The 23,421-nt window shown below is 36.3% G+C and overlaps 4 protein-coding genes across 4 annotated transcripts; 2 read left to right on the top strand and 2 right to left on the bottom strand.

Annotated features, from left to right (window-relative positions):
- Positions 1 to 3,145: 3,145 nt before the first annotated feature.
- Positions 3,146 to 7,169, top strand: LOC117933580 (leucine-rich repeat receptor-like protein kinase PEPR1). Its single transcript, XM_034855011.1, has 2 exons — positions 3,146 to 6,466; positions 6,572 to 7,169. The coding sequence occupies exons 1-2, from the start codon at positions 3,262 to 3,264 to the stop codon at positions 6,898 to 6,900; spliced, it is 3,534 nt and encodes a 1,177-aa protein (XP_034710902.1). The 5' UTR covers positions 3,146 to 3,261; the 3' UTR covers positions 6,901 to 7,169.
- Positions 7,170 to 7,248: 79 nt separating this feature from the next.
- LOC117933583 lies at positions 7,249 to 10,658 on the bottom strand. Its single transcript, XM_034855013.1, has 2 exons — positions 10,495 to 10,658; positions 7,249 to 7,519 (listed from the first exon to the last, which is right to left on the bottom strand). The coding sequence occupies exons 1-2, from the start codon at positions 10,615 to 10,617 to the stop codon at positions 7,424 to 7,426; spliced, it is 219 nt and encodes a 72-aa protein (XP_034710904.1). The 5' UTR covers positions 10,618 to 10,658; the 3' UTR covers positions 7,249 to 7,423.
- A 216-nt stretch (positions 10,659 to 10,874) lies between these two features.
- LOC117933582 (GRF1-interacting factor 2-like) lies at positions 10,875 to 13,763 on the top strand. The gene is made up of 4 exons (XM_034855012.1): positions 10,875 to 11,061; positions 11,700 to 11,776; positions 12,914 to 12,998; positions 13,078 to 13,763. Exons 1-4 carry the CDS (start codon positions 10,981 to 10,983, stop codon positions 13,435 to 13,437), a joined length of 603 nt encoding a protein of 200 aa, XP_034710903.1. The 5' UTR covers positions 10,875 to 10,980; the 3' UTR covers positions 13,438 to 13,763.
- Positions 13,764 to 15,098: 1,335 nt separating this feature from the next.
- On the bottom strand, positions 15,099 to 22,497 carry LOC117933679. Its single transcript, XM_034855157.1, has 17 exons — positions 22,412 to 22,497; positions 22,091 to 22,251; positions 21,778 to 21,828; positions 21,459 to 21,695; positions 21,045 to 21,143; positions 20,885 to 20,940; positions 20,279 to 20,390; positions 19,786 to 19,965; positions 19,160 to 19,426; positions 17,613 to 17,828; positions 17,320 to 17,523; positions 17,104 to 17,226; positions 16,632 to 16,940; positions 16,438 to 16,536; positions 15,816 to 16,342; positions 15,676 to 15,708; positions 15,099 to 15,485 (listed from the first exon to the last, which is right to left on the bottom strand). Coding segments are annotated over exons 2-17 (2,634 nt in total). The 5' UTR covers positions 22,211 to 22,251; positions 22,412 to 22,497; the 3' UTR covers positions 15,099 to 15,484.
- Positions 22,498 to 23,421: the final 924 nt, after the last annotated feature.

The raw sequence follows: 23,421 nt of genomic DNA on the forward strand, positions 1-23,421 counted from the left end.
TGTCAGATCAACCTATAAGTTTAGAGGCTGTCTTTTCTTATGGGCCGCACTTGTGGGTGACATAAATTTTGGTAGCCTTAGTTTGGTCTTCCATCGTATCTTCAAATGTGTTGGTTGAGATCGGATTTCGAGGTAGACCGATCTTTTGGTGCTCGGATATTTGTTAGCCCCATGAGTGGTATTAGATTTCGAAGAATTTGTATGATTTTTGAGCATTGAGAAGATAAAACAAGTGGCTTGATGTGGACAATTTTTGGCTGTGTTAGCTTAGGGAATTTTGTTGTCTATGCTATCGATTAACAAGAAGGGTTCATATGATATGGGATCAATGATTGTTCAAATAATTTGATATTTATTTATAATTCATGTTTGATAATTTTTATGATTTCACATTCAATAGAGTAAAAAAAAACATCTTTAAAGAGAGTGCATCCCGAGGATGAATATAACAAGAAGACAACATCTTAAAATCGCGAAATTATATTTATACAAAAGATAGTGAATTATGATGGTTTCGGTTAGGGATGGCAATGGGGCGGATTTTTTCGGGTACCCATCTCGCCCCTAATGGGACGGGTATGAATTTTTTTTTTATAAATCTGGGGCGGGTTCGGGTATTGCTCCATTTACATATAAAATTAATTTAAAATTAAATTTGATTTAAAATTTAAAATTTCATTTTACTATTTTTAATATATAGATAATAATAATAAAATTTAATAAAATAAGTTATAAAAAATATAATAATTTTATTATTTATAAAATATATTTATTTAATGTAATTAAAAAATTTAAAAATAATTTTAAAAAAAAGCTAAGCGGAGTGGGGATGAGAATTGTTTTTAATAAATGAAACGGGGTTATGATAGAGGCGACCCGTCCCGAACCCGTCCAGTTGTCATTCCTAATTTCGGTTTGTATTTGAATAAAAGATGGTGGATTATTACAAATGGTGTAATAGTGAAATCCCGATCTAATTATTTGTGGAATTTTATTATTTATATTTGAAAGAAAATGAATTCTTCCTCGATAATTATTTCTTTAAACTTTATTTCTTTTCCTTAAAAAAAATAAATATTTTTATTGGGATAAATCAAAAAGTGAATTTAGCCTTCATTTTTCACCATACATTTGACCATAAAAAATTGGTTACAGACGTGAAAATGACTTGTTAACCATACCAACATGACCAATCATCATATGTACAAAAGATAATTTATCAAAAAAATCGAAGGGAGGTCCCCCCCCCCCCACCATGCTTTTGTTTGAAATTTGAATATCATGGGCAGGGATGATGACCCCACCTAATTCACCATGGTTGGTGCCCGTAGCATTGATGGTATGGGAACTGGTCGTTCCAGTTTTCACTGCCTGTGTTTGTTTGGTAGGAAAATACGGTACAAACCCTTTTCCTTTATGATTTTGTAGGTGAAGTAACCAAATTATTCACAAAAAATGGAAACATTTTTTTGGTGGTATTGACCAAAAAGCAACTTATTTGTGCAGTGTGATTGTGGTTCTGCATTTAGGGGATATTCAACTCCATGTCTTTAATGAACAACTAGCACCCACCTTCCTAGAAAATTTTCAAGCTTTTAACCTTTTAACCAAATCTCCAAGGCAACAATCACTCAACTCCATGGAAGAAGTGATTTATTTATTTTGACCATGAAGTTTTTGAAGGAAAAGGTAGTATGATCAATTAATGCTTAAATTAAAATTGAATTGAATTTCGAGTGATAAAAAATCTAATCGAATGAAATGAAACTTGTTTAAGGTTGGGTTTTGGTTGATTTAGACGGTTAAGTGATGAATTATAAATCATACTGATTTAATATGAAATAATTATAAATCACAAAATATAGAAAATCAATCGATTAAAAATCCGTTTGATAATAATTTTAAAAAGTATTTTTAATTTTTTTAACACTTGAAAATGATTATCTTTGAAGTGTTAGAAAAGTAAAGGTCGAGGCTCTTGTACTATAAATTTTTTTTTAGTGTTTCTCGTATTCATATTTTCATCTTTTGCTGCCAACCCGAGTTTCCATAATCACTCGAAGCATAATGAGCTTAATCTACTTAGAGAACATCTTCCGAGCTCGCAGTTCTTAATATTTCAAATGAAACTTCTATCATCCCTGGACCATTCCTCTGGAGAGGGATGATAAACATCAGCCTTCTAGCTCATCATCTCAATAGATTGCCACCACCCACCCAGGCTTCTCAATTAGGCTCCTCAAGAGTTTGTCATTGAAAACAATCACCTCTTGGGTAAATATCTTCTTCTATATTAATGAGATCACTACTCAATACAATGAGCAGAGCATTTTACATACTCTACTAATTAAAACCACTTCTTATACCAATTCAAAACAACTAGTTCGATAATTTTTCAAACACGTTTTAGAATGGTCAAGAACATATGAACTAGTAGTACATACTCAAAATAAAGATTGAAGTCTTGTTTGATAATTGCTTTTGAAAACGACTCTATATTCTTTAAAACAAAATAGAAAACACATTCGACAATTGGGAAACAAAAAATAATTTCTATTATTAAAAATAGAAAATATAGTATTTTTAGAGAACATTTTTTAATTATTTGTATAATTATTTTTCAAAACAGCTTTTAAACAATATTTTAGGTTTTTAAACAAACTTTTGTTGGACAAATTATCAAAAGGAGTTTTTAAGAACTATTTTTTAAAATTGTTTTTGAAAACACTTGTGAAGAGAAGGAAGGTTCCATTATGATGGGAAATGAAGAGCAAACCACAGGTTGCTTATGAGAGAGTTTTGCTGGTCAATAATGGCTGTTCCATTAGATCAGAGAGTGATGAAGAAAAACTCAGATTGGTCACCTTAGTGGGCAGGCACAGTCCCATTACATGAAAGCAACTTAGTAAAACTCTCAATAGCTTCGAGTTTCACATTCTTCTTTCCTTGGAAGAAACTCCATATTTTGATTGCTATCTAACTGTCCTTTTTAAAGCATATATTAACAACTCTCGAGGATGGTGACCCACCTCATGTTCTTCTCCTAAAGTGTGTGACTTCTTTAATGAGTGGGAGAAGCGTGCTTGGTTGATGGCTCCCATCTTTTTAATATTGGTGACTTGAGTCCTACCTTAGCCTTTGGATACTTCCCAACCTTGCCAACCATGGTGCTTTCCTTTGAATCAAAGCTAAAACCCTCTCAATTTTTTATCAAGAAGTTGCAGAAAACGACCAAATTCGACACGTTGAATTCGTTTCTTTATGGTTTTTGCCATTTCCTACTACCCCCATAAGGTCATCAGCTGGCATCCCCACAGTTTCAAGAATGGCTGTGGAAAACCATCAGCAGAAAGCAGTGGCAGCCTCGTAAGTCCTCGATTTAATGTTCAACCCAAGCGGCCAATCTGCGAAGTCGTCATGTTCTTGCTGCTCCCTTGCTGTGTTCTCCTCTCCCTTCCGTTTCTTTTAGCTTCATCAGCCTCAATATCCCCAGCTGCCAGTTATCTTCTCCAGTTTCGAAGCAGTCTTCCCAAGTCTTCTCAGCATCTCTTGCCATGGAATAAGTCTGATTCACCTTCTCACTGCCAGTGGCCAGGAGTTTCTTGCTACTCCAATGATGATCCTGAAGTCAAGTCCTTAAACCTCTCTGGCTATGGACTGTCTGGAATCTTGGCCAACTCCATATCCCATGTCTGCAGCCATAAGCATTTGCTCTCCCTTGATCTCAGCATCAACAACTTCACTGGTGGAATCCCTCAGCTGCTGGGAAACTGCAGCCGACTGAGTACGATTCTCCTTAATGACAATAGCCTCCAAGGATCAATCCCTGCTCAGATTTTCTCAAAGCAGCAGTTAGAACTCAACTTGGGGACTAACTTGCTCTGGGGTACAATTCCTTCTGAGGTAAGATTATGCAGGAATCTTGAATATTTAGGACTGTATAACAATTTCTTATCTGGGGAGATTCCAAGAGAATTATTCTCTCTACCAAAGCTGAAGTTTCTGTATTTGAACACCAATAATCTCACTGGAGCTTTACCAAACTTCCCACCATCATGTGCCATTTCTGATCTTTGGATTCATGAGAATGCTCTCTCTGGATCTTTACCTCATTCTCTGGGAAACTGCAGAAACCTCACTATGTTCTTTGCATCTTATAACAACTTTGGAGGGATCATTTCACCAGAGATCTTCAAAGGTCTGGTGCAGCTTGAATTTCTCTATCTTGATTCCAACAGACTTGAGGGGCAGATCCCAGAGACTTTGTGGGGTCTTGGGGAGTTAAAAGAGCTTGTTCTTTCGGGGAATATGCTTAATGGGAGCATACCTGAAAGGATAGCTCAATGCCATCAGCTAGCTGTTCTATCACTCTCCAGTAATAATCTGGTTGGGCAGGTTCCTCCATCAATTGGAAGTCTCAAAGATCTATACTTTGTTTCTCTCTCTGATAACATGCTTCAAGGCTCATTGCCTCCAGAGGTTGGAAATTGTAGTTCTCTAGTTGAACTTAGGCTCCAGAACAACTTGATTGAAGGGAGAATCCCCTCAGAAGTCTGCAAACTTGAGAATCTTGAGGTATTTCATTTGTTCAACAATCATATCAAGGGCCGAATTCCTCAGCAGATAGGAAGAATGAGCAACCTTGTGGAGTTGGCTCTGTATAACAATAGCTTGACTGGTAGAATTCCATCAGGGATTACCCATTTGAAAAAACTCACATTCCTGTCCTTAGCTGACAATAATCTCACTGGGGAGGTGCCTTCTGAGATTGGGAGAAACAACTCTCCTGGTCTAGTTAAGTTGGATTTAACTGGGAATCGCCTTTATGGACTGATTCCTTCATATATATGCAGTGGCAATAGCCTTTCAGTTTTGGCTCTTGGAAACAATAGTTTCAATGGGACTTTTCCAGTTGAACTTGGAAAATGCTCCTCTCTTAGGAGAGTGATTCTTAGTTATAATCTTCTGCAAGGGAGTATACCAGCAGAATTGGATAAGAACCCAGGAATTTCTTTCTTAGACGCTCGAGGAAACTTGCTGGAAGGCAGCATACCCCCAGTGGTTGGTTCTTGGAGCAACCTCTCAATGCTTGATCTTTCAGAAAATAGGCTATCTGGCTCTATACCTCCTGAGCTTGGAATGCTGGGAAATCTTCAAATGTTACTACTTTCTTCAAACAGACTGAATGGAAGCATTCCTCCTGAGCTGGGGTATTGCTCACAAATGATCAAAATGGACCTCAGCAAGAACTCTCTCTCAGGAAACATTCCTTCAGGGATCACTTCATTTGTGGCCCTGCAGAACCTTCTCCTTCAAGACAACAACCTCAGTGGAGTGATTCCAGACTCATTCTCTTCACTGGAGAGTCTCTTTGAGTTGCAGCTTGGAAACAACATGCTTGAAGGCTCTATCCCTTGCAGCTTAGGCAAACTTCACCAGCTCAATTCAGTACTTAACCTGAGCCACAATATGCTCTCTGGGGAAATCCCCAGATGCCTCAGCGGTTTAGACAAGTTACAGATTCTTGATCTCTCAAGCAACAATTTCTCTGGAACAATTCCGCCTGAACTGAACAGCATGGTGTCCCTTTCCTTTGTGAACATATCATTCAACCATCTCTCTGGGAAAATCCCAGATGCCTGGATGAAATCAATGGCTTCATCTCCAGGGTCTTATCTAGGAAACCCAGAACTCTGCCTGCAGGGAAAGGCAGATAGAGATAGTTATTGTGGGGAAGCAAAAAACTCCCATACAAAAGGCCTAGTGCTGGTTGGCATCATTCTAACTGTGGCTTTCTTTATAGCATTACTCTGTGCTGCAATTTACATAACCTTGGATCATCGACTCAGACAGCAACTTTCCTCCCAGACTCGATCTCCTCTTCATGAGTGCCGATCAAAGACTGAGGATTTGCCCGATGATTTGAAACTAGAAGATATTATAAAGGCGACAGAAGGGTGGAATGATAGGTATGTGATTGGAAGAGGCAAGCATGGAACTGTTTACAGGACAGAAACTGAGAACTCCAGAAGGAACTGGGCTGTGAAGAAGGTGGATTTGTCTGAGACAAACTTCAGCCTTGAGATGAGGACTTTGAGCTTGGTTAGGCACAGAAATGTTGTGAGAATGGCAGGATATTGCATCAAAGATGGCTATGGTTTCATTGTGACCGAGTACATGGAAGGTGGGACCCTCTTTGATGTGCTGCATTGGAGAAAACCTCTGGTTTTGAACTGGGATTCACGGTATCGTATCGCTCTTGGCATAGCTCAAGGCCTTTCTTATCTTCACCATGATTGTGTGCCACAAATCATACACAGAGACGTGAAATCAGACAACATCTTGATGGATTCTGAATTGGAGCCAAAGATTGGAGACTTTGGATTGGCAAAACTGGTTTCTGATGATTCTGATGCAAGTTCTACAATGTCTGCAATTGTAGGAACACTTGGCTACATCGCACCAGGTTGGTTTCATCTTTAGCATACAAACTTCCCTACTCCATTGATCTATAAGACTGACCATCAGAAGTTTACCTCTCTGAATTCTTCTTCTCCTCCTCGTGTTCCAGAAAATGGACACTCAACCCGGTTGACAGAGAAGTGTGATGTGTACAGCTATGGAGTCATTTTGCTAGAGCTTCTCTGCAGAAAACTGCCAGTGGACCCTTCCTTTGAAGAAGGCCTGGATATTGTGTCCTGGACGAGGAAGAACTTGCAGGAGAACAATGAATGCTGTAGCTTCCTTGATGTGGAAATTGGTTCCTGGAATGTAGATGAACAATGGAAGGCATTGAAGCTGCTGGAGTTGGCACTGGATTGCAGTGAACTGGAGCCTGGCATAAGGCCCTCTATGAGAGATGTAGTGGGATATCTTATAAAGTTGAATGATAAACAATAAGGAACTGTATACACCAGAGAAAACTCAGATTCTTAACATTCAACACATTTGTTTACAGATACTGAACAGCAGGTGATTGTTCCAGTCATTGAAGAACTTCCTTCACACTTGAAACCACTCAAGAAGAATCCAGCAAGGACGTTAAAAGAGTTTGGTGAATGAGTTCAGATTATGGAACCCATCTTTCTGGGCAAAGTAATCGGGATTGTAAGGGGGGTATGTAGGGTGAACTTAATTTTCATTCAAGACATTTTAGCTCCCATAAGAAACCATTCTGCCATCCAAGCTTAGATGCTGTTGTTTTAGGTCAAAATAAGAGTCATCACGCACTGGAGATTGAATCTCAAATAACAAAAAAAGCAATTTTTGCCCAATATAAAACTGTCAAACAAATTATGACATTGAGAGTATATAGCATACAGACCAGTAGGGTTGTGATTATTCTTTAGAATACGGGGAAAAAAGGCCTAAAGAACCTACTGGCATGCTAAGTAGACATAATTTGAAAGCCGCGTCAAGGTATCTACTCTGTTGCTTCCACAGACTGCGAGGCCTCAACCTCTTTAAATTTCTCCAGGGCAGAAATTCGTGCATCCAGGGAATCATTAAGGCCTTTCATCTGGAGAAACAAGAAAGGAAATTTGAGATTTGAAATGAATATCAAACTGAGCACCGTATCCATGATTCAAGAAAAAACAAAACGAAAATCCAAACCAGTATGGTTCCAGTCACACACTCAAAAAGCTTAATAATTGTTAAATAGTTCCAGATAGCTTGAAAAGCAGGGATACTTTGAAAGGAGGAAACAAGATGAGGTCCTCATCCCATCCATAAGGACCATGCTTTAGATCATTCCAAAGAAATTATTTGCACTTAATTCAGATGAACAGGGAAAGGTTTCATCTTAGGAAGATGAAGACTATTTTGTCTATTTCCTGTTCTGGTTTGTCATAAACACAAGCATATCTAAATGAACAATAAAAAAATTTTGAATTTCGGATATACCATGATGAAGGGTGCCAGAAATTAACAACTCCTTTCAACTCTCTGAATGTCCGGAACATAAAAGTCCAGTAAAACAAGAATGCAAGATACTTCACATGTTTTCATCCTAAATCTCCCAAGATGCATGAAGCTCAAAAGTTTATTGAATGTCCTAAGAGTTTCTTGCTGGAGGGATTCTCCATGATTGTTATCTGATTACGAATAACTTGATACACATGAGCAAGAAGCAAGGAGGCTAAATCATAATTGCCAGGATGAATGTGATAAAATTGGTAGCCTCTTGCATCTTGGCTTATCACTCTCTCTTATACCTTTCAGCATTTTCTTTTTGAATGGTTTCAACTTTGGGCCCATGCTTTTCTTTGGACAATGTAAATGGAGTTTCTTTCAGATTTTCAGTGCTTAACAATAATAATTCATAAAGGCTCCATTTGGATCAACGAAAGTGTGAGAGAAAGGAAAAGGAGAAGACAAGGAAAAAAAAAAAAAATTAAGGAAAATAAAAGAAAAGTTTGAGCTCAATACTTAATTTCTCCACTACTTCTCCTATTTTATTTCCCTTTTATACAAAAAATGAAGTATTGGAAGTTCGTAATTTTCATTTGATTTCACTTTCCTTCATATTTTCCATGACAAACCAAATAAGAAAATTTGAATTTCTTCCTATATTTTTTGCCTTTTCATAGTAATTTCTAAGATTCAAATAAAGCATAAATGAATTAAAATGTTTTTTTTTTTTATAAATGTAAATGAATTAAAATGCTAATTTCAAAAGATACCAAGAAATGATGAAGTTCTATGTAAAAGCACTAGCTCACAAGATGGTTAACAAAGAAGAAATGCTTCTAAGAAGAAGAACCAATCTGATTCTCCTTGTGCGTGTATCATGTGGAAGAAGGCTGCAAAATCTAAGCAAGCTTTCCATCCTTGAATGCTAAGTTGCCTCCCACATTAGAAAACCATACTTACAACTAAGCTCGAATTGGTTAGTTTCTCCCTCCACAACCACATCACTCTTGAGTTACATGATTCCATGGTATGGAGTTTGAAGAGGAATGTGATTATCAAAGTTCACTACAAGTCACCACTTGGTGCATTTAAATGGTTAGGTTTCACAAATCATGTTCTTCCAATTCATCCTACCAGTGAGATAGAAGCCTCCACATTATAATCATTCTTGTACTGATAACCAACCTACATAACACCTCAAACCATTCACCATCCTTAGATTGTGCAACAATATACCAGACTAGACTGCCCAATATAAATGTTCATAGACTTCCATTTTCACCAACAAACAACATAGCCTCAGTGACAGCAAGATATTCAAACATTTTGTTCATACTTCATCAAATTAACTCTCAGACAACCAACTTACCATCTCAAATCATCCACCACCCTTAGATTGTGCAACGATATACATATCCACATACTTTCATTTCCACCAATAAACGATATACCTAGATATGAAACCTACCTGGTGCAAATTACAAGACTATCCAAACATTTTGTCCATACTTCAAAATTTTTTTTTATATAAGAAACAACGATTTCATCACGTTGAAATATTAAGTACAAAGAAGGATGAGAAATCCTTCCAAGAAGTACACAATCATCTCTACACAAAGTCTGATTAAAAAAGACGGATAAGTGTATACTAGTTCAAAAAGTCAAATCTAGCTATAATTCATAGAGATATAAAGTTCTCCTACAAAAGAAACCATATGTCTAGCTTCACATTTTGCTAATGCATCTATCACATGATTACTTAAGCAAGGACCCCAAGAGGAGAAGCATCCTAACTCTGAAGAGATATCAATAATTTGGCAAAACCACCCATCAAACTTCCATGGTCCTCTTTCTTTCTTAGTCGCCCATGATATGACAATAGCAAAATCACCTTCATTCATACCCAACAACCAACCAATATACCACCTCAAATCATGCATCATCCTGGATTGTGCACCAATATACAAATCCACATACTTCCATTTCTGCTAATAAACAACACAACCTAATTAACACCAAGATACCGGACTTCCTTGATGCAAATTACAACATTGTGCTAACATTTTGTTCATACTTCATTCATATTAACCGGCGATGACTAGCCTATGCACTTACTCAAAACATCTAAGACTCTTAGATCCTGCAACATCACACATCCATGCACTTCCATTTCCATCAATAAACAACAAGCCTAATTAAAACCAAGAATTTAGACCTGTTGGTGAAAATTTACTATATTATTCAAACATTTTGTTCACCTTAACCCCATAAAGAAAAAACCCATCACAATATCTATGTTTGCTCAATTCAATTCAACCCAATTCCACCTAACTGGGGTCAGATGCATAATCCTTGAAAACATCCTTAGAAACAATATCTACAATAACTTAATTAATAATTTATAATAATAATACCCTTATGTAAAAATGTGATTATTTATATGGGGCAAGAAGAAAAAGCAAGCAACTTGCTTCTTATATCTTCAATGAAATTCAAAATTTCTACATATACGATATGGGTCTTGTAGATACTACAAATATATGAAGCAAAGGAAACAAGGAGAGAAAGAGAGATCAAAACCTGTCGAGAGATTGATTCGTGGGCAACCTTGTAGTCCTTGTGAAGAATATAGAGACCCAAAAATGACGCCGTTGCGGCGCCGGCGAAAAAGGACGCTAATCTGACCCTCAGCACAAACCCCATTTTCCTCCTCTTCGTCTTCCGAACCGATCCTGATGAGGCCGTTCGATCCCTCACCGCCTTTTTCTAGCTCGTCCTCCTCTTTAAACGACGTCGTTTTATTTAAAACGATGCCGTTTATTGGGATGACGACGTCGTTTTAGTTAAGGTTAAATACGACGATGCTATCTAAACGGCGTCGTTTCTGACCTTGCCAAGATCATTCTCCACATCAGATACTATATATATACTATTCAGCCTGTAATACAGCGATACCATCAAGGACTTCAACTCCATCTCTTCTTCTCATTCTGCGAAGCTAGGGTTAGGGTTAGGGTTAGGGTTAGAGTTAGAGTTGAGCTTTTTGTGGAAGCAGGAGGTGTGGAGATGCAGCAGCAACCACCACAGATGATGAACATTGCGCCTTCATTTCCTCCCACCGCCATCACCACTGAACAGATTCAGAAGGTGTTCTTCTCTGCGACTTTTCACTGATTCTTTCTTTCTTTTCGAATCTATGATCTGTTTGTTTTGTGGGAAACCGTGGGGAAATGATAAAAAGAGAAAACTTGTGAATCATACAGCTGACAGGCCAACCCGAGTTTTGTTTTCCTTCTACGTTTTTTTTTTCTCCTGTGAATTCTCGCCAACGAAACAGAGAATTTCAGAGCTTTTATGAATTTTGAAATGTTGGGTAATAGGATTATTGAACAACTGGGCTTTTGATTTTGTATATTTATACAGGAAAACAATGGGTGTAATTTGATTGAAGTAGACCTTCTGATTTGCCTCTCTTGGGGCGATTTGGTGTAGAGACTTTTGTAAAAGGAATTGAGTTGAAAAAATAGAACAATGTAATTACGAACAGGGCTAGGACTAGATAGGCATTTTGGATTTGTTTTTATTTTTATTTTTATTTTTTAATTCATAGGTATTTTGATCTCTTAATATAGTACTGGATTGGGTTGTGAAGGATATATCAATGAACATGTTCCTGGGAAAGGGTTGATTCCTTTTGATTAAGGATTCACCCATTGGTGGCACCTGAATTGTGCCCTGAAACTAGGGGTCTAAAATTGTTTTGCTGATTTTTATTCTCGATGCAGTATCTGGATGAGAACAAACAACTGATTCTGGCAATTCTGGAAAACCAGAACCTTGGAAAACTCGCCGAGTGTGCCCAGTAAGTAACAATTTTAATACTATGAAGTATGGCTTCAATGATACCATCTCCATTCTTTATAAGCATAGATAAAAAATTGTTTTTATATTTCTTTCAATGATTCACATCATATCCATTTTTTTTGCTGTGAGTGAGAATGAAGAGTGCTTATGGATGCTTTGTACTGTTTCCAATTTGGGGATACTTGATATGGCTAGTTCTTATGGAATAAGGTGTTTGATACAATAAATCATTCATTGTTGGTGAAGTAACAAGGGAAATATCCATAATCTGTCACGGGGGGTTTTGTATCCATAAGACTGGTTTAGTGTAGTTCACTGATGGGGCTTTTGTTTGTTCAGCGATTAACTTCTGTATCTAGTGAAGTTTGCAAGACCAAATATTAGCTATTTATATTACAAATATTTTTTTCTTCATTCTACAGTTATGGACTTGTAAAATCTCAAGCATCTTCATGTGCCTAACATGAGCAGAAAACTTCTTATGTAGAAAAATCTTGATGTAACAGTTGTGGTGTTGATCTTATGTTTTAGTTTTTCATCACTTATCAAGGCATGTGTTAGTTGTTATCTTTGAACATAAGTAATGTAATTGGCATTTATTGGAGGGCCTAAAGGATGGATGATCATGGTTTCGACTTTTATTACCTTTTAAAATATTCTATCATTCAAATTGATGTTCTGGTTGTAAATTTCTGTAGAATTTCATGAAGTAGTTCCCATTTCTTTGATAGCTGCAGCTTTTTTTGAGGTTTAATTTAAATCCATGGATATAATAGTGTGAAGAAGTGGTCCCCAATAAACCATCAAAGAACAAGACAAGAATACAGTTACACAATTTAGGTGAGGATTGTTGTACTTTAGTAACCCAAGAGAGTTTTAATCTTGACAATGATAAACTTCTATTTTTAGTCTTGTAATCTGAGTTGGCTTATGTTTCTTTGTTTATAAATTTCTTTATGGTCTTTTGGATAGCATGTGCATTTATTTTGGCATCTCATGATGTGAAATAACTTGATTTTGGACCATCCAACTTATCCATGTTGGCTTGGTGTCCCAGAATCGTCCAACTTCTTTATGGTTCTGCATGGTATCTGTATATTTTGGGACCACCCATATGATGGTTTAATTGATCCAGATATCAAGCCCAGCTTCAGAAGAACTTGATATATCTAGCTGCAATTGCTGATGCCCAACCACCAGCACCAACAGTGCCTCCTCAGGTTGGTTTTAAAGATAATCGGCATTCCAAAACCTAATATGGAAGTAGAACATCTTTCTTACGTCCAACAAACTTTGCAGATGCCTATACATCATGCCATGCAACAAGGGCATTACATGCAACACCCTCAGGCTGCTGCAGCTCAGCAACAACCAGGCGTGTTTGGTGCAAAGTTGCCTTTCCAGCTTAGTGATCAGCAACAACAGCAGCAGCAGCAGCATCATCTTCTACACCTCCAACAACAGCAACCCATCCAAGGGCTCATGGGCATGAGGCCTATCATCAACAATGGCATGCATCAGGCCATGCAAACTGGGCTTGGTGCTTTGAGCGGTCTCATGGATGTACGTGGAAGCAAGCCAGATGGCTCAGAGGTTGGTTCTGGTGATGGCCAAGGGAAGTCAGCTTCTGGACATGGCAGTGGAAATAGAGATTCCTAAGGTCGAAGATAGTTCTAAGTGAGATGGCTGCAGGAGGTTAAACCATCTAGGGATGATAGTGTGTAGACCTTTTTGAGTACTGGCATATACATATCTACATATTTCAACACATATGAACAACCTTTACCATCTCCACTGAATTTGTAGTTGTAGCATCTCCAATGAACAGCCTCTATTTTGATCACTGGTATACATCTACAGATCTCCATACATGTGAACAGCCATTATCTTTTGTAGAATTGCTTTGTTTCTTTTTCACCAGTTATGACAGTGATGACATTGGTGCAAACAATGCTAATATACAGAGGATATAATCATTCTGGTCTCACACTCTGAACTCTGAGAGAGAGAGAGAGAGAGAGTTGCAATTTCAGCAATGTTTGAGCTTTACATCGTTAGTCTGATGAACCGTGTAAAATCAGGGATTGGTATATGATTCCTTATCCGACTTTTCTGGTTTTACTTTACCTAGTATGATAAAATCAAAAATAATTAAATTAATTAGAAATTATATGTTTTAAAATTATTTGATGTTTATATAATCAAGGAAAATGAGTTAAATGGATTTAAAGACTATATAAAAATAATTTATTAATTTTAAATCTAATTTTAGTTTCTTTCATTTTTTTTTATAATCAAAGAAAATGAGTTAAATGAATTTAAAGATATATATAAAAATAATTTATTAATTTTAAATCTTTTTTTTTTTTCTTCTATTTTTCCTCTCTATTTTCTTTTAAGTTTTTCGAGAACCAAACATAGCATTTTAGTGATTACTAGTAATCCTTTCGTTATTGACAAATCGATTGATAATCAATCTTTCAATGAAAAAAGTATTTTTTTTTTTTTCTTGACTCTTTTCCTTTCCTTATACTTTATACTTACAGATCAAGATATGATCATTAGCAAGCCTTATGGTGAAGAAGAAATCTGACCTTTTTCAATTTGAGCTAGCCACATAACAAGGGATTTGTTGCAATATTGAATCAATACTTATATAAAAAATAAAAAGTAAGACCAATAGTAACATTTCACTTGTATAATTTGGTTATATGAATTTATACTTTACTCAGTCCCATTGTCCCCATTGTTTTATATTTTCATCCTAGTTTGTTTTTTGTATTTTGATCTCATATATGTACCTCAATTTCATATATTTATTATAACATCGTTCAATGACCTAAATTTTATCATACAGGACAAGATTCTAAGCTCGATAGATAGGCGAGATTGCCAGTTCATGGATATCCAATGAGCATCTAGACCAGAAGTTGGTCAAAAAGTGCAACTCGTCAAGAGAAAGTTCAACTTTCTTATTACTATTATTAGATGAAAATAAAATGATTTTTCTTCTTCAATTCCACAATATAGACAGTAGGTTATCATGCATGGATCATTTATTATTATTTATAATTTTTTTTTTTTTTGGGTTATAAACGATTGAGCTGGAGTTGAACCTGCCACTTTGGGCTGCAACTTGAAAGCCAATTGAACCTTAAATCAAATTTCACCCTTTGAAGCAAAAGCCTTTCAATTCCCAAAGGTCCACTCCATCTACTTTGCCCTTAGGATCTGGGTTTGAACACTCCTACAAGTAGGAATAATGATGAAAACCTTGTTTCGATTAGGCATTGTTTCAACCCCACAACAGTTCTTATGAATTGACAGTAAATCCAATTTTGGGAATCACTTTTTTTTTTTTGGATAATTAAGCATCCACAAACAAAATAGGTATGAGGTTTCAGATGAACAGGGCAGTTGTGAGCATGAATACAACTGCAGCCAGTTGACTGTAAGGTTTTGAGTACTTAATAGAACACACCGAAAAAAGAAAACAGTTTCTCCAACAAAACAGCAGGAAAAATTCAGCTGATGGGTTCCAATGGGGAATTCTATAAAATGGAGAGAGAGGCTCACTGGAGATTCCAACCTGAGAGAAGAAAATGTTCTCCCTCAAATCATGTCATCATCCCCAAATAAGCCCTGATCTGTGTCCTTTGTCCACATTCCTTGCAATAAGATTTATCAAACTGAGCCCAAATCATCTCCTGCCAAACAAATAATTGTTACTAAAACTAGCAATGGAAAATAACAACTAGAAAATGATCTGCTGAATGGAAAATCACATATCACACTAAATTTCTGTTTTTATCTGTTGGGGAAATCAGAAAAGATAGTCCATGGAGAATATAAAGCAAACAATTATCAAAGTCATCATATGCCACTGGGGATACTTACTATCTTCTAGAGGTAGATGCAGCCCCAGTTGCCCTGTCATGACACAAAATGTAAAGCTCAACGAGCTCCTAATTGATGATAGTCTAGAAACAACATACTAGGATCAAAATACTAGGTTTTGAAAGGTTTTAAAATCATACCTGCCCGACTGTTTCCCAACAAAATGTGCACCAGACCTCCCATTAATTGACCCTTTGTTTTGAGTACTGGCCACGCCAGATCTATCAGGATTTGCTCCATTCCCAGCTGTCATAAACACAGATGACTGGCCAGGCCTAATTTCAGGGCCATTCATTTCCACAGCATCTTTGGATTTGCTCAAAATTTTTATATTTGAGAAACCTCCACTGGCATTAAAATAAACACCATTGGATTGCTGATTTTGCATTGCCAAGAGTTGTGAAGAATTATCAGCTGCACTTGCCGGAGTAACTGCATACTCCTTGAAAACGGTCTTTTCAGTCTTCACATGTTTGGAATCGATAGATGGAACCTTCTTCTGTCGGTGAGATTGTGCCATGGGAGTGACAGCCACAGAAGGCAACAAAGATGAGTATGGTGATGACACTGCAGCTGCAGCAGCAACTTTTGCAACTGCTGCCGTGGCTGCGATCATTTCTTGTGCACCTTCTCGAAGATGAATATAGTCCCCTTCAATTACAAATAGCTGAAATCACAAAACAATATTCTCAGATAATGACAATAACACATTTATATTGAAAAAACATAAAAATACCAAACCGATGCTTCCACTAAACTTACTTCAGGATGACTGACGACAAAGTCATCAAGCTTTCCATATTTTTTCTTATAATCATGCCAATGCAGAGGTGCAAGCATTTTGCCAAGCCTATTGGGGAGCTGTACTTGCCACAGGTAACAAATACCATCAATTAAATAAATTTGTAAAGATAACCAGAAAAAGAACAAGAAAAAAGATATTTTAATAGACTAACCGTTGAACTAATCCGAATTTTACCACCAGATCCAGATGGAATTGTCCGAACAATGCAAGCCAACAACGATCTTTCATCAAGGAGGGTTACCTCTGTAGTTTTTCCCGTTGCCAATGTATTTGGCTGCCTTGCCGAAACATATGCTTCAGGCAAAACCGTACTAGTCACATTACTAATTGAAATTTCACCAAAATTTACTGGATGATTTGATGTATCAGACGGTGTTGTACTGGCAGCAGGACTTGGTAGCTCTGCAGTCAAGCCTTGGCTCTCCAGTGCATGATTAGTCAAAGTGATAGTATTGTTGTCCTTCTCACTGTTCTGTGCCAGAACAAATTTGATGCTAGCTTAGTTTCTATTACACTTTAGAGCTGTTTTCAAAACTTCACAGGCTGAACTCACAGTATCAACCAATTAAGACAAAAAGATATAACATGTCCTAAAATAAACAAAATAATTGATAATGACAAACCTTCTCACTGTTCTGTTCAAGAGGGTTCAGTCTTAAAGCTTCATGAAACTGGGAAGAAATTTGTTGCAAGCTCTGCTGAGGTTGGGGGCTTACCAAGTAACTCTTATCAATTGACTCAAGAACCTGAACAAAATTTTGGTGAGTTGTTAATCCAGAATATGAAAATAAATAACATAATATTTATTTTGTAGGAAGTAATATCTGAATTTATAAAACCTTTTTTTCTTCAGTGGGTGATGGGATCACAGAATCACGTTCCACCCCTTGGTTGATTTGAACATCCAAGTAGTCTGGCTGAAGAGCTTGCCCATTTACAGACAATTCATACTCATAATTAGCATCCGCTTTCAATATGTTTTGATCAGTTTGAGCTGGTGCATATGGATTGTGCATTGATATCTGTGCACCCTCTGATACAGCCTGAAGAAGAAAAAGAAAGAATACACATACTATAAAAGCATGGCTAATATTTGACAATGATGAAAATGGAAGCTTTTGTCCACTAGTACCTGTTGGTTCTGCCAGTGTGGGACTGATGAAATCGCTGGCATTGAATGGAAGTGTCCAACATGAGATTGAGGAACATGTGATGGTACAGAATGGGGAACTCCCTGTTGATGCATAACAAACGGATGCATTGCAGTCACCTGTCCAGGTGGCAGATAGGTAGGCATCCCAAGTAAAGATGATGGAGCAATTGGAACAACACCAGGAACATGCTCAGCCTAATAATGACACAAGAAGTTTTAATTTATGGATACAATGTAAATAAATAAATAAATACAATTTATGGATACAATTTAAATAAATAAATTCAATTTTGGTTTACAATGTAAATAAATTCAATTTATGGATACAATGTAAAGAAATTCAATTCATGGACACAATGTAAATTAATAAATAAATTCAATTTTGGTTTACAGGTAGATGTATTTCATTCCAAAAATGTAGCCTGTCTCAAGCATATATATGTGTATATTTGTAGCAAATACATATATATGGTACAAGATTCATCATTTTGACTATCATACCATCCTTTTCTATAGACAACCATCTGTTTTCTCAAAACTATAACCCAAATCCTTGGCTGTTTTCCCCGATCCCATGACTAAACCATGTGTCCATGTAATCCAATTTCCTATCATGTTGTATTCAAGTGATATCATATTCTTATGAATGAAAAACAATCTTGAATGTTTAATTATATCTTTTCTTAACTCTTTGTCTTGCTGCAAATCAACCCCAAGATTGCCGGCCCTCAATTCTGTTAAGCTCATTTTACAGCCATATAATCAATTGATCATTTCTATGTATAATAAAGCATGCATCTCCCTTCATCCATCTTAAGTAGTGATGACACCATACCTCTGGAGCAGTATCTGTCCTTTTTAATTCTAAGAAAATACCTCCTCAGTCTCCCCTACATACTGGATGAAAGACCAGGGAACCCAAAACAGTTGCTCTTGGATTGGCCATTAATCTTGATTTTCACTAGGGATAACTCCTACGTGCACTTAGATTCCAACCTCAATATTGTGTCCTAGATTTGTTTTTCTTCAGACCTTCAAATTATAAGACCCATCCACAGTTATGACTTGGTGCCTACCATTGTTCAAGTTTCATAAACTAAAATAATAATACCAGCAAATACACCATGACCAGAAAACTTAACAAAGTCCTCATTTGTAATTCTAATTCACAACACAAGAATTGAAAATATTCTGATTGAAATAAAACATTCTGCAACATTAGAGACAACCAATTGTAATATAGAACATTTTTAGTAAATAAAATGGAAAGATAAAAAGAAGCTATTCAATTCGATATCCCAGTTTGACATAACATATTAGTCAATATCGTCAATGGACTACCACCATTGCAGGAAGGACACATTTTTTACCCCCATAAATGATCATATTATCTATGGAACTTCTTGTTACAGCATGTGTTTACTGCAACTTGCAATTTGGGTCAAGGAAAGTTAATCAGGGGAAATTAAACCACAACACTTATAATTGTCAAACTAACAAAACAACAGTAATACCAGGACTCTTACCTGGCTTGATGCATTGCCAGTTGAAACAAAAGGTGGAACAGTGTCAGCATTCCCATTTGAAAGTACCCCCGAGTTCCCGCTGGAAGTTCCACTTCCATTTACATCCAGTTGGCTTCCATTGTTCTGCCCAAATTGAGATACATCCTTTGAATTTGTTTGGGATACGCGCGGCTCATCAGTGTAAGTTCCACTCCTTTCTCTAGCATCGGCCAACTCATGCTGTAGCTGCTGAATCGCATGCAAATGAAGTCTTTCCATCTCTGCAAACTAAAATCAATAACAAAAAAAGAGTCAATCCATTGTGAAATAGAATTAATAAAAAGAAAAACAGAACACCAAGAAGGAAAATTAGAGAGTAAGGCAATACTGAAACTACACAATCTTGAATCACATTGCATGGACATATTCAAGCTTGTTTTAAGTAACATTTATTGACAGGATACTGAGAAATGCAAGACTGAATAAATTAAATTCCCCAACTGAAATACCCAACACTTCTCTCCAAGCCAACATGTAAAAGAAGTGATTCCATCCATATATTTGAAGAGCAATTGCATACTTTATATTATATCTTAACATAAAATGAAACAAAGAACAAGTGCAATAGAAATCCAACACAAAAATACCTGTCTCTGACAACCAAGCCAAAGCTGGTTATATTGTTCTGTGCGTTCTCGCAACTCAGCTTGTAATGAGTGATTTGTAGTTGATTGCAACGCATCCATCTCTTGAACACGAGTAATCCAAGCTTGGGCCTCCCTTAACTGTTCATCTTTATAAAGAATGGTCTCCTGAGCAACTCTATGCTGAAAGACAAAAACACTATTAGGTAGCATTTTTCCTGAATCATACACAAGATCATAATTTAGAGGCTAAGCATTTCAATTAACCACTTCAACATAAATATACCACAATGTTGTATGACTACAATTTCTAAATAATGCTCATAGTGCTCACCATATGTTTAGTTGGATTTAAAATTGAAATGAACAAAAACCATAACCAACAGGCTAACACATATCTAAATGTATTTAATGTACATTGCAGAACTTGATATTGATAACTTCCACTCAAGCAGAGCATGATACATGTGCATCATAAACGTGCAAATGAACATACCTGGTCCTGCAACTCGATAAGTTGCCTCTCCTTTTCTTGAATGTGTTCTTGAAGGTCATGTATTTGTTTCAGATGTTGAGCTCTTTCAGCTTCAGAATTATCACGCTCCCTTCTGCAGAAAAAAGATAAGCCACCCATTTTGATTTCAAAAGGTTCAACAAACCTCCAAAAAAACACAACACACTCCATTAAACAATGCAAGATATGAAGGACCTGAAATATAGAGGAAACAAACAGCAATAATGACCATTATTTTAAACCATAAGAGATAACTTTCTTTTAATAACTATATGGTATCATTGTCCTTCCAAAAGAGCCCAAGTATGAAAATATACTTGAATCCACAAAAAATAGGTCATAAAGACCCAAACACATGCAACACAATCCACCAAATAACCATATAAAGATGCAAAATATTAAGAACTAGAAATACAGAGGAAACAAACATCAATAATGATCATTATTATTACCATAAGAAATAACTTTCTTTTAATATCTATATGGCATAATTGTCCTTCCAAAATAACCCAAGTTGAAATATACTTGAATCCACAAAAAAAAAAAAAAAAAAAAAAAAAAACAGGTCTTAAAGACCCAAACACATACCGGAAGGTAGCCAATTCCTTGTTCTGTTCTCTCAGAAGGTCCTCTTTAGCCCAGGCCTATAGAAAAAACACATGAAGAGGCAATTAACACATGAATAACCAAACAGATTTTGTCCTGATCAAATAGGACAATATCAGAAAAAGCAAACTGCTCAACAAACCGCTTCATTGTCTAATTTGATTTCATGTAACTCCCTATCTTTGTCTTCCATCCTCCTTTCCAGTTCATGTATTGTCTGTTCCCTTTCATGGACTTGCTCCTGCACAACCAAGTAAAACCCATATTTAAGTAGAAAGAACAGGTCAATTTGTATATATGTATAAAAGCAAAGGAACTGGCAAATGCAAAGCATGCTCTGGAACACCTGAAAGCAAAAAGAATTCTGATGGGCATTAAAAAAAATCATTTCACGTTTCATGATTGAATGATTCAAATAAATTTTCAAAAAAATTCATGAAATTCTTGAGGAAATGGCTTTCATTTAGCCTCAAATATGGGGATCTTCTCAAAAAGTTACTATTCCAAACACATTTATTAGACTAAAAATTGGGTAATATAAAGCATGAAAATAAACCTGAAGCTTGACGGCGGCATTAGCATGGTCTTTGATTTGGGCATCAAAGCTGTTCTGCATTTCCATCACCTCTGATCTCGCAATCACCTGAGCTCTAAGCTCAATCTCCATCTGTTGCAGCTCCTCCCTCTGGTGTGCAATAGTATGAAGTCGCTGCTGCAAAATGTCATTGTCTAAGCTTCCATCGATAGTGATTGAACAGAAATCCACATCCAGCGGCTCTCTTCCCTGCTGCACCTTGAGTACAGAAAATCAATAAACCTAACTTTTCAATGATGATACATTCAAATGCAACTAGTTCTTAAAACATAATCATTACCTCATATATCGTTCTCTCATCCGATTGACCCAGCTTCGAACGCTCCAACTCCTGTATCGCACAAGTTTTTCTAATCAATAACCAAATAATCATAAAACCCTAACCCCTGTTTGGTTGTCAAGAAAACCGATGAAAATCCTAAGATTCGGAACTTCGGTTTCGTCGCCTCACAAACAAACTTCGGCATTCCATTTCCTTCACATTCTCGACAACCAAACAGACACTTCCCTTAGCGGTTTCTCAGAAACCAAAAAAACAACGAGTTTCCCCACCAAACCCAAATCAATGCATCCAGTTCGAGTAAAACCACTACCTCATCCCCGGGGTTCCGAACCGAATGGGGCTCCGTCACCACCCGCCACTCCTTCCTGGAAGCCGGAATCGGGAGAGAACCGACGCGTGAGGCGGCGGCGACACTGGCCGCGGCCTCCATGAAATCAAAAGCTCCGGCACTACTCCTTTCAGACGGAAACCCTAAATTCCAGACCAACAACCAAAAAGAAACCCTAGAATCGAAATTACTTTTAAAATAAAAAAATAAAATAAAAATAAAACAAGTGGAGTATGAGTGTAAAACCAATCTAAAAACAACGAAGAAATCAACAGACAGCAATGGCGAAGATTAAAAAGGTACCTTGCTGGTGAGCAAAATCGGGGGTTCTTTGGGATTTAAGGGTTTTGAAGGGGTTAGAGTAAAAAAGTGAAACGTTGACGACAGTGAGAGAAAGCGGGAGAGGGGGAGAGAGAGAGAGAGAGGAGAGAGAGAGGGAGAGGGAGAGAAAGAGATGATTGGGTGTGAGAAACTTACATAAAGCGGAGGCTCCCGCCATTTATAGGGCTTTTCAGCCTTACGGTGATTCAACTCACGCTCCCCAGCGCCGCGTGGGTCTACTCCCCTAGGGCTCATCAAGAGTACTTCCAAACAAGTTACATTAAAATAAAATTTAATTAAAATTACGTAAAATTTTATAAATTTCCTGATTTTATTAAAAATAATTAAAATTAAAAATTGAAAAAATTCGAGGAAAATACTTGATGTAGATTTATTTGTTTATGTATTTTATTTTTATATTTATTCGTGATAAAAGTCAATTTCGTTAAATCACTATCAATAATAAAAGATATTTAAAAAATAAACCAATCATATCAGGAAAATATTAAATCTATATTTATATAAAAAAAATTATTAATTTAAATATTTATGAACTTCATAATTTTATTTAAAAATAAAATATAAAATAAGATTATTTTCAAAAATATTAAATCTAGATTTTTTTAGTTTTTATTGTTAATACCGTTAAACAATAAAACAAACATTCCGTTAGAAAAGTTTAATTTTATCTTTTATATCATCCTTATCGTTTTTACAAGATAAAAACACATTTTGTAATTGTAAAAACACATTTTGTAATAATTATAAAGGTTTAAAATTTATTTATAATAAATCCTAAAAATGTAATTTTTGTCGTCTATACAACGGTTTTTCTTAGTTCTTTTTTATTAATATAGTTTTGAAAAAATTAAAAAATGAGTAAGAGTGCGTTTGATAATATTTTTATTTAAAATATTTTTAATAAAAATATTTTTTTTACAACTGTTTTTTTTTAAAAACCACCTATTAAGCATTTTGTTTTTCATAAAATA

The sequence above is a fragment of the Vitis riparia genome, chromosome 16, assembly GCF_004353265.1.
Source record: "Vitis riparia cultivar Riparia Gloire de Montpellier isolate 1030 chromosome 16, EGFV_Vit.rip_1.0, whole genome shotgun sequence".
Taxonomy (NCBI): domain Eukaryota; kingdom Viridiplantae; phylum Streptophyta; class Magnoliopsida; order Vitales; family Vitaceae; genus Vitis; species Vitis riparia.

Coding starts and splice junctions, on each gene's coding strand:
- LOC117933580 (XM_034855011.1), top strand. CDS start 3,262: ATGGTTTTTGCCATTTCCTACTACCCCCATAAGGTCATCAGCTGGCAT. Junction 6,467..6,571: donor ACTTGGCTACATCGCACCAG/GTTGGTTTCATC, acceptor CTCGTGTTCCAG/AAAATGGACACTCAACCCGG.
- LOC117933583 (XM_034855013.1), bottom strand. CDS start 10,617: ATGGGGTTTGTGCTGAGGGTCAGATTAGCGTCCTTTTTCGCCGGCGCC. Junction 7,520..10,494: donor ACGAATCAATCTCTCGACAG/GTTTTGATCTCT, acceptor TTGTTTCTCCAG/ATGAAAGGCCTTAATGATTC.
- LOC117933582 (XM_034855012.1), top strand. CDS start 10,981: ATGCAGCAGCAACCACCACAGATGATGAACATTGCGCCTTCATTTCCT. Junction 11,062..11,699: donor CCACTGAACAGATTCAGAAG/GTGTTCTTCTCT, acceptor TTCTCGATGCAG/TATCTGGATGAGAACAAACA. Junction 12,999..13,077: donor CACCAACAGTGCCTCCTCAG/GTTGGTTTTAAA, acceptor CAAACTTTGCAG/ATGCCTATACATCATGCCAT.
- LOC117933679 (XM_034855157.1), bottom strand. CDS start 22,210: ATGGAGGCCGCGGCCAGTGTCGCCGCCGCCTCACGCGTCGGTTCTCTC. Junction 21,144..21,458: donor ATGCCGCCGTCAAGCTTCAG/GTTTATTTTCAT, acceptor TTGGTTGTGCAG/GAGCAAGTCCATGAAAGGGA. Junction 15,709..15,815: donor GTTGGGAAACAGTCGGGCAG/GTATGATTTTAA, acceptor GTGTCATGACAG/GGCAACTGGGGCTGCATCTA.